The sequence below is a fragment of the Hetaerina americana genome, unplaced genomic scaffold, assembly GCF_022747635.1.
Source record: "Hetaerina americana unplaced genomic scaffold, ioHetAmer1.1.p SCAF_1, whole genome shotgun sequence".
Classification (NCBI taxonomy): Eukaryota; Metazoa; Arthropoda; class Insecta; order Odonata; family Calopterygidae; genus Hetaerina; species Hetaerina americana.
Genome location: NW_027286069.1, coordinates 93721951 through 93733158, shown reverse-complemented (window position 1 = coordinate 93733158; position 11208 = coordinate 93721951). Strand labels below are relative to the sequence as shown.

The 11208-nt window shown below is 33.6% G+C and overlaps 1 protein-coding gene across 3 annotated transcripts in view; it reads right to left on the bottom strand.

Moving 5' to 3' along the window:
* Positions 1 to 943: 943 nt before the first annotated feature.
* Positions 944 to 11208, bottom strand: part of EndoB (SH3 domain containing GRB2 like, endophilin-B) — a 33543-nt gene continuing 23278 nt past the window's right edge. For 2 of the 3 annotated variants that reach the window (XM_071593575.1, XM_071593584.1), the window contains 2 exons: positions 6572 to 6770; positions 944 to 2677 (listed from right to left, as the gene is read on the bottom strand). In XM_071593575.1, the coding sequence (XP_071449676.1) occupies positions 2564 to 2677; positions 6572 to 6770 (313 nt within the window). In that variant the 3' untranslated portion in view covers positions 944 to 2563. Of the gene's footprint in view, positions 2678 to 6571; positions 10462 to 11208 lie in introns of those variants that run through there. The other variant, XM_071593593.1, reaches the window with a different exon arrangement.

The window sequence follows — 11208 nt, the reverse complement described above, 5'->3', positions numbered from 1 at the left end:
TAATGCACTTCCTGTAAATTTAAGGTGCCATAAATATTTAGAAAGTAACCAATACAGTTACAAGAACAAGACCGTACAGCGGGGTTTATAACTCTAACTCCACTTCAGAGGAGCATAACTTGACTACTAGTAAATGGTTTCACACTATCAGTTTACACATTTGAAACCAATGGTAGAATGTGGATAACTTGTACTCGAGTAGTAGCCTTGATTTCATCAACATATTTAAAATGTATGAACAAAACCACTTCTTACACATATTTCCTCTTAATCCCCTTAACAAATGAGCCTATTTAATTACATCTTTTCAATGCAACTAAACATTTGTTCATAATTTTTTTAAGAAATAATTTATAGAGTATTATAAGATGTTTAACATGATACAATTCATGTACTATTGTCCCATGCAGATGCATTATTTTCACCTCCATTCATGACTGCCTAAGCAGATAAATAGTGCAATTCGAAATCACTCTGATAATTCAGATTATTGCTTTAAATAAATTTTTCAAGCTTATGTATATGGTGTAGTTAAAATGCTTTTGGTGCCATTTGAGCACACTTCTACTGTTGAATGTGATCTATTACATAATTATGTTAGGAAATTAAAATCTCAAGTAGTGAAAGACTTTTGTGTGTGTGTGTGGGTGGTGTATAATTTGATATCAAACATTTACTTTCATTGCATTGCAAAGGTATGTTTCAATTCCCATCACTAGTGTGATATACAAATAAAGGTGTCTCCAAAAGTATAGTTGCTGCCAAATCATTGAATGATGTCAGAATAACATCACTACAATGGCCAATAAAAATTAAGGAGCTGATATTTATTTCATATTTGGTACCAATATACTGAAATTTCAATTTTTACTACGAGTAATGGGTAAAAAAAAAAATATATATATATATATATATATATATATATATATAATTAATTTCTCTAACTAATTTATCATATAAATTAGACAAATCTCATATTTCTGATGCTAATAACTCATTACAAAGTTTCAAATCAATACTTTGAAATAATGAGTGTCTGGTACTAAATGTATACTTTCTGCTGCTTGTAATTAATTATAAGATGATTTTAGCTGCTACGATCAGCAGGTGCTAACAACTTGTTCTTTGAATCAGGATGTATAAACAAGAAAAAACAAAAATATGATTAACAGTCATTATTGCATTTACCAGCTTAAGGTAAAAATGAATTTATAAAATGTGACAAAGTTCCATCACATAATTATTCACTAATAATAACGTACAATTAGCAACATTTAACCTGGGTTAAGCATGATGGGAAAGGCATTTTATAGTATTACTTTCTGAATTCCTCAGGCACTTAGCATTTTATTAACATTTCAAGAGTTCACTAACTCAAAGTTCATAACAATATTATTTGTCAGAGTAACATTTTATTTAGCTAGTGGAATGTAGTATATACTATTGAAAATTAATCTAAAAAAAATACACATCAGTAACTAGGAGGTTAATAGTCCACATGAACTCAACAAGTTTGAGGAAGTAGTAATATGATATTTGTATACCAACTTCCGGTGTTAAAAACTTTTTAAGTGTTAGGCACAAGCCAAATATTACCATCATTAATTTCGTTAAAGATATTCCCTTGGAATGTGAAGTTATAACTATAAATAACCAGAGGAGTTCCAGTAAGAACTGTACAACAGAGAGCAAAATAATATTTTTGACATGAGCTCTCTTAACAGAAGTTCAAAGTACCAACCCATTTCAGCAAGAAAAAATAATAATAGAAATGCCTATTATAGGCAAAGTTTTTGCAATTAATTACACAAAATTTAAAGTAAAACAAAAACTTACTAACATAACAGGAACAAGATGTCTCCATTTTTGATATGAACTCCCTTCAGTCTTCCCTTTGACTATATTAAAAGGTAATTCAATAACGCATGCTTATTCGATGTACTTATCTCGATATTCTACATCCTCTCTCTATTTATCAACATTTCTTCATTTAAATACTCCTAACATTTTTGCTCTCCAAAATTACTGTGACCTACTCAACACACATTGAGTCATTACAGTTGACCATCGTTAAGTTCATCTTCTATGAATTTTAATCATTATTTGTCTACATATTCATTCAATATATACAACCTGTTATGCATTGTTGTCTATTCTTACACGTCAATTACCAGTCCTGAAATATTTGTTCGAGCATCAAGATGAACTGAGCAAAAGCAAATTCAGCATAAGAACATCCCTGAAAGAGGATATTTTTCATGTTTTGAAAACATTTGGCGAGTGGCTATGATCTTATTACCACAAAAATTGTTCCATATCAGGATATAAAAATGGATAATTATCAACTGTACTCTCTTTCCTTACTTCAAATCCCAGCACCAGTAAGTCATTCTCATGCACCATACTGATGTACATATATGTTTCTTCTCTGCAGTTCACTTTAAAACATCAGGCATGGTCTTCCATATTGTTTCACATTTTAGTTACACTGTTACACAACTCCACTACCACTCCCAAAATGTGCGCACCACTATATTATACCATTCTCAAAACTCTGAAGTAATTAATAGGAAATCATTTCCAAGTATGCCTTGGGAACCTTCCCTCTATGGCTACCTCTTTCACCTAATGCATAGTCAGGCTCTGGTTCATACTCTTCTTCCACAATGACAATTACCTAAAAGAAATTCAATGGCATTAGAATAGATTTTGTGATCACCAAAGAGCACTTAGAGAGATAACAAAATTTTGTCTGAGACATCAGACATTTCATTCTTACTCTCAACTTGTTATACCCAACAAAATAAAATCAGGTACCGATACTTATCATGAAATTCAGGATTCTTTCGCTCACCAAAGGCAGACACAAAGTCAATATGTATTTTAGAGTTCAAAAATTTCCAGCTGTTACAAATTTTCAAAACCAAAATTATTTCCATTCCATGGACGTTAAATTAACAAAAGAAGAATATGGCAAATAGAGAATTAGGAATAAGGGAAAGGTAATTTGCCAGTTTATTTATCAATTGTGTCATCTTAAATTTTTTAATTTCTTTTTGACATTTTTCCCTTCCATCAATGTTTATATTCTCTTTATCCCTTCAGTTATTTTCATATGCCAGCTCTGGCAGATCAGCACTAGTTTGTTTCTGAACCTCTACTTCACAAGAAATTAGACAAGTCAAAATATTTATCCATTTCCTGGGATTCTTGACATATTTTCTTCTTCAGTATTAGTTTCCTAACAGTGTTTTCGCCCCTTCTATTACATGCAGATTTCCTATTAAATTTTTTCTCTTTATTTCTGCTTCCCAATTCATGTCATGATGGTTTATCCTACTTGGCCCGCCCCAAAAGCCATTGTTCAGTTCCTTTTTTCTTTTCCTTTAAAACTTTCTATAACGTCTAAGGTTTCTTCCACTTCTTCATCTTCACAGCCCATCATAGACAGGAAAACTTCTGTAACCATAATGTTCATTTGCTCTATTGCAGTATTAACCATTAAAATGTTTGTTGCATTACAAAGAACTCTCGTGCTCCTCTCTTTACATTCAGAAACGCATGGTATTCCTTCCTACCCTAGACTATTATTCTCACTTTTATACATCTTTCATGTTAAACCAAAAGTAACACTTGAGCTAATTAATGTCAATGATTCCTAAGATGTACGAGGGTCATCCGGAAAGTAGTACCCGTTCGTGAAATAAAGACACAAAAGTAAATATTAACAAACATAAAAAATTTTATTTGAAAGAGGATACTTTAAACTACTTCTCAACATAATCTCCAAGCAAATTAAGGCATTTGTCATAACGTGTGACAAGTTTCTGTATTCCTGCTGCATAGTCCTTCGCCGCCAGCTCATTGAGATACGCGAGGGACCCATCTTGCACAAATTTTTGCATAATGCAGATGGTGTTTAACAATTTCATGAACAATTGTTCGAGAAACATTGGGAAAATGCTCACAGATGTCATCAATTGTGACGCGCCGATCGTTCCTCACGAATTCGTCAACTGAGCTCACCAGTTGGTCTGTAATGACAGACGGTCTCCCCGAACGCTCATCGTCGTGTGTGTTCCCCCTCCCCATGTTGAAGTTGCGACACCACCGCCGAACAGACGACTCGTCCATTACATTGTCTCCATACACCTCCTTTAATTGGCGATGAATATCACATGGGCGAACGTTTCTTGCATTGAGGAATTTAATCACTGCCCTCACTTCACAACTGGCGGCGTTCTCAATTTTTTTAAACATTGTAAACAATCACAGAAACAACACAGGCAATGCTAGCGTCACGCAACTTGGCTCAGAGAAGGCAGACAAGCCACTGAAGCTATCTGACCTCGTCCAGCGGCTACTCGCGTCGTCAGCACTTCATGCGGCACGAACGGGTACTACTTTCCGGATGACCCTCGTATTAATCCATCCTATGCCATTATACAGTCAGATTCACCAGTTGTTGAAAAATCTAAGGCGATCAAACATTTAATGATCCAATCTTTAATTACTTACTACGCTTGATGGTGAACTAACTTATCTCCGTGCCCAAGAATCCAATATGAGACCACATTATTTGCCAAAGGCATTAACAGAATGGTTCCATCACATCTCATGTGAATAAAAATTCATATAGGTGTTAGCTGCAGATACTCAAAATAATGTGGTGACTTCTTGCTACCTTCCACATAATAATAATACAGCCAATTGTCTCTTTTTATTCACTCCCTCACCATTCATTCAACTCCTACCATGAATTTACTTTGAAGAATTTTTCTATACCAACTGGTATGGTCTCAGCCTTCAACCACATATATAATGGGACTGCTGGGATTGTGATGACAGTGGCCACTGTACTGGCTTCCCACCCAGAGGGCCCAGGTTCCCATCATGGTGGCAGCAGATATTTTTTAGTGATATCTCGATTCCTACTTGAGGTGCTTTGTGGAGAGCACTTTGAGTGAGTCCGCCGTCTGTCGGATGGGATGTCAAGCTGCGAACCCCTTGGCACCTTTTGTTAAGAGTAGGCTAATGCCAATACCAGATTTTTCTTCACCCTTCATCCTTTCCTGTCTATCCCCAATGGTGCAAATGACCTCAGCTGTCAGTTGCCTCCCACAAAAACTACTAATATGAGGACTGCTGCCCCCTTATCTGGGTCATTGCTGGCATATATTAGTTGATAGCAGTCACTCACCAAGCTACAAAAGCTATATAGGATTTCACAGTACTTTTAGGCCATCATTTTAACAGAAGAAACCTATTGGCTCCCAATTGACATTTCTTATTGTCGAGGACAATTCATTAAGTCCAATCCTTCTTTTGTAACTAACATTGCATGAGGTCATATTGATAATGTGAGTGCACGTTTAAGCATAACCGTAAGTAATCATTGTCACTGGTGAAAACATGTGAAGTCATATCTCAAGCTTACTGATTCCTGTACAGAATTTAAATTATTTTTCATACTATGAGTTTTAAAAGTAATAAAACTCTATATGTCAACAGCCTTTGGTATAAGGCTTTGGTGGGCTTTCTGAAACACACCCTCAACTGAAGGAGGTTAGCCCATAATTTATCCTTACATTCCACTTTCTTTGTACACATTTACAGAAATGCCCATTGTAAACAGAAAATTCATGTCCTTTTTTTTAATTCAAGGCCTACAAAATTATTTTTCATCTGTTATTACAACTCTGTTTCAGCAAAAGTGGATTTAAGCACAAATCAGCATAGAAACGGAGACATGAAAGTGGAATTTGACAGCTGCAAAAAAATGAGGCCACATATTTCAAGGAATTTCACAAAAGTAAGTAATTAGCAAAATTCCTTAACAATATTCTTCCTTGGTTAACTGCCTGTTGATTAAGTATTGTACATTTGAATTTGTCCGCCCTTTTCTATCGTTAGCTAGTCTCTTCATCTCCACACGTATTCCATTACCTACTTCATATATTTCTCTTTCCAGTCTTCCTCTCCAATTATTCTCATTTATTTTCGCTTCTTTTCTGGTTCACAAAATCTTCTCATGCTGCATTATGGACCCTACCCACCCATCCCTTTTTTACTGCTATGTTTTATACAATGTTAAATTTATTTAACTCGTAGGATTCACATTAATTCAAATGCTTCTACACCATAGTGCTCTAAAATCCCATGTTTCACTGCAGTAAAAAATGTACCAAAATGATTTTTAGGAGATTTTTGTCTTAGTTCTAAGTTAATACTAATTGATTATTGCATTTCATTAAATTGTTTAAAAGCTTATTTCATCTGATTAATCCTGCTACAAAACAGGAAGACAAACACAATTGATACATACAATAGAGAAAGAGTGAATTAACTACCCATACCAAAATTTTAGATAATACCTCGTCAAAAACTATATATCATGTCATAAAATGTTAATATGGAGGCTCAGTTTTATTTCATATAACTGAAAACTGAGCGCTGTTGCAGTAAAGAAAATGAGCAACAAATTCAGATGAAATATCTTCCGATTTAAATTGAATGGAAAAAACAATACTTAATAAAATTAATAATAGTTGGATAGAAAGAAGATATTTACCTCATTTGCCATAAGACTGAGCTCTGTACTGTCCTTGGCTACATAGTCATAAAGCACTCTCGCACGCTTCCTTAAGTCCTTGGCTGTGCCATCAGTCGGTGATGGTCCTCCAGCAGATGATGATGAAGAACCACCCCCATCATTTGTAGCCTGCTGCTGTGGCTGGCTTAAGGGGATCTGTGTGCTCCCCGTAGACAAACTGGTGGTGAAGTCATAGCACAAGTGGGAAGGAGTAGGTAGTACAGGGGACAGGAATGGCAGAGGAAGGTGACAACAAAAGCATTGGGCCACACAAATATGTCCATAAGTGGTAGGAACATTAAAAATAGCATTGCATAACAGAAATGGAATTAATGATGAAAAAAGCAGGTTTGTTGAAAATAATTAGCAAGCAAAAGATGAAATAAATGATTATCATTTATTAAGGAAAGAATGGTGAAAGGAAATAATGTAGAGAATGTTTTTGCAAAGGAAGTGTGAGTTTCATAATGTAAATTCAGTTGTAGAAATAGCAAAGAAAAATAAGAATTTATAATTGATGTGATTGATTTTCGTATCGAATATGCAGAAAGATAGAGAGAGAATTTTCAATAAATAAAAACAATTAAGGTATACCATTTCATTAGTTTTTTTAGAAACAAAAATAAGTGGGATATTTTGTAAATTTTTCAGTGTCACAAAGACAATTTTTTAATGTAATGTGCACATGGAGAGTGAATATATTTAAGTTATCAGTATATAGTTAAAGAGAGGGTTGGAATTGTGCATAATATATAGGTTGTCATCATTACATAAACAACAATATCAGTATCAAATTATAAAAAACATGAAATGAGATTAAAACAAGTGCACATCAGGAAAGAGTGTGCAGTCAAAGTTGACATGAATACAGATTGTGTGAGGATATAGTTGGCAGCAAGACAATAGTAGTGCAAAGATTAAAAGGTTTAGTATTAAGTGCCCAAATTTATTAATTGTGGGTATTTGAGAGGTCAGAACAAGGGAAATTTAGCAGATGAGTTGGAGGGAATAAAAGGGAGGTAAAGGAAGGGAAGGAAAACAAAAGAAACGTAAAAAAATTGCCAGGGTCAAAACTCACTCCAAGATTCAAATTAATATATTAAATGGTTTCTGGAATCTTAGAGTATCATTCACATTCTGCTTCAGCTATTTAAAGGTAGAAGGACAATAATGCAAGACTTAACAAGCAAGGATTCTACACTCCATGGATGTAAGTCGTATCTTTCATTTTTACTACCAGGAATAAAGCAAAATATATACCTTGCTAAAACAAATATTGCTACCATAACTCTGGCAGATCTAAAATTGTTTCACTAGCAGCTGCTGCTTACAAAACGGAAGAAATACTTTATCTGAAGTCACTTTTGACAGCAAATATTAATTTTTAGGTGAGAAAACATCCTTTTCTATGAGCGAATCCAATTTCAACAGAAACATGTATTGTTTCCTGAGTTATGGTTGGCCTTAATATTTACTACAACGCACTACATAACCTATTGTCATTCGCCAATAAAATCCAATAAATTACTAAATTGCATAAAGTAAGATAAGCAAAACATAACCATAGTAAGTCACTCAATTCTTTTAGTATTTGCTACTAACTACAGCTTCCTTCATTCATCCACTTATCTGGTCATTGATACATCGTATACACTAGCATGCAGAAATAAGAAATAGGTACTGTGAAGTGTTATTTTAACTATTTTTACTCCTTCATTAGGGAATATTTACAATAAAATATGAAAGAGCTTGGCAGCCATACATATACCATAAAATATTGAGCACATTAGTCACCATACACTTATCACCTGCACACATTTGGTATCATATTGTTTCAACGCTATATTTTTATTTAACTAAACATTTACCACCAAGCACTAAACTCTACCAACAAAATTTGATTGATGTGTGTCATGTATTACTAAATTTCTCATACATACAATATCTGAAGTACCAATGTACTTGCATCACATCTTACAAACAGATGTAGTTCATGCATTTTTATTCAAACATTCACTGACCAAATTTGACATGACCAGGTAAAAAAAAAACAGAAATACTGTAACTATTAATTCAAGTGCCAATAGATGAACCAGAAAGCTGATTCATCTGCAGAAAGCATAAGAAGATTCTTATCAATTTACTGATCTCCAAGTAAAAATAAGCAAATCATTTGAACTTATAAAGCGCTTTATTAATCAAGAGAGAATTTTAATAACCAAGCAAATCTGTTAGCCATCATTGCTGAGCAACTGACTTTAGAGCTTAAATAATTTCACATACACAAATTCAATGTAACATGCGATAAGCAGCAGCCGTATTGAATGTTTAAGCTAAAACAATAGAGTCTAACTTAATGAATGTATAAGGTTCACTGAAAAGAGTGACTGTATTTTTGTTAGGTGTTATAAGATCATAATTTCCCTTTACGTTGGAACTTATATGAACTTCGAAAGGCATGCAGAGGGGTGCCTTAACTGAGGAGTGTCATTCATTACTTTGAATATCATGTAATGATCTTTAAATGTGTAGCATTTATAACTTCATAATTTCCAATGACGCCATTCATAACTGCCACAGTAAAAACTAAATACATGCATTAATTATTTAAGTTCATCTATGTTTTTAGATTGAGATCAATGTACAGGCACATAACTGGCAATCTATTAACATCATAACTAGCATTTGCTTACATATATATTGTCGGATACGCAACAAAAACTGCTGCATGATTACTAGCCAACTGCTCATTGATCTCTATAATTCTCCACAAATATAATTTGATATACTTATATGATGGCCCCAAAGGGGGAAAGCCAACCATGTAAGCATGAAGTTGTAACAATGTGACTTATTAGTAGGCTATAATCAGCCACTGGAGAGATCCAGAATAATTGCTATTGTCAACCACACATAAATAAGTCCTTATGAAATTCCTCAAATAAACATGGCATGGGATAAAATGTATTTTAAACAACGCTTATCGTAACGTCACAACACATGAATGGAGGAAAAATATATTAAAATGCTTAATACTATGTCATAAATGGCATTAAGCATAATTGGTGTTGTTTAGCTATAATGCACAGCAGTGCAACAGGCACTTTTTATTGGCTACACTCTAAAGCATTATACCACTATGGAAAGATAGGCTTCAATGAAAAGATATAGCAAAATAAACTGGAGGGAGCAATTACAGGAGTTGTGATCAAATGGAAAACCTTTAAATTTCATGTTACCTGAGGTATTGCAATGGATTAAATATATTAAGGATTTTTCACATCAAGACTCAAGACATGAAGAAGTTATCACAAAAAAATTACGGTCTAAAGAAGTTACCACAACATTCTTGAAGCTATATGAGCTTTGAAAGAAGTGATATAACGTGCTATACAATGGGTAAAGCCAGAAGAGGAAGAATGATTGGATTCCTCTTCCACCTCATTACCCTGTGACTGATATTGTCCTTTCAAGTGAAAATTTCTAATGGTAGAGACAAACATTTTTATACCATTGTAATTAGATAAAGGTTTTTTACACATGTTATGAAATTTAAATAAATTTTGAATCATTCGCCCTTCATGTAGTGGATGGATTTGTCGAGTGTATTGTGATATGTAATGGGTATTTATGAGATCACTAACTATTCAAACTAAATAAAAATAAAAGGGATTTACAAAGAAAATAAGAATTAAATTTTTAGGACTAAAAGGGATAAAATTGGAATTTAGACTCCAAGGATTCTAAAAGGGACATCATCATCAGCAGGAGCAGCAGCTGCTGAGGGATCGGCAGGGGGGGTGGTTGATGGAGTGACAAGGTCGACCTCCTCACTATTCAAGCGTAACCTAGGAGCTGCTTTTTGAGCTCTAATGTCATCAACCAATGATGAACAAACAAGTTATTGTTCACAAAACAAACATGAACAAAGAATCATTGCAAAGCAAATCATGCAAGACAAAACAGTGCATTTTGGTAAGCCACATCAAATATTTTTTATTGGAGACCATAATTTTATTTCATTTTTATGGCAGTATGATAAAAAGATAAATGAAGGAGTTGCATTCATTTGATTAAAAGAACAGGTCAATATGAGGAGAAAATTTAAGTAAATTTCATCGGTTGATTTTACGTAAATTCAATAGAAATGAAGCAACAGAGGAATACATGTGCATAATACCATGTCAAATTAAATGAAAATGGGCATGGCAACATAAATATTATTTTACACAGAAGAAATCAAATCAGAAATTTGTATTTAACGAGAAAGGTAAAGGCATCAGAGATAAAGGAAAAATATTCATGGAAGGACAAGCATTGACATCCAGGAATATGTAGGAAAAAGAAAAATAAAAGTGGAATTAAGATGCACCCTAGTTAATAAATTATATGGTTAGTGATTTCATATGAATTTTTGATTATTTAAACTAACCTATAGAATTCAACTGATTTCATAATACTTACAACTAATAAAAGGTGAGTCTGCAAACATAAAAACATTTCAGAACAAAAGTCACCAAAGGTTTAAAAAATAATGATACATTTAGGTTATAAAATGAAAATGAGATATATCAATAAAAGCTTCCATTTTGCATAATATTCTAATTAATATAGGC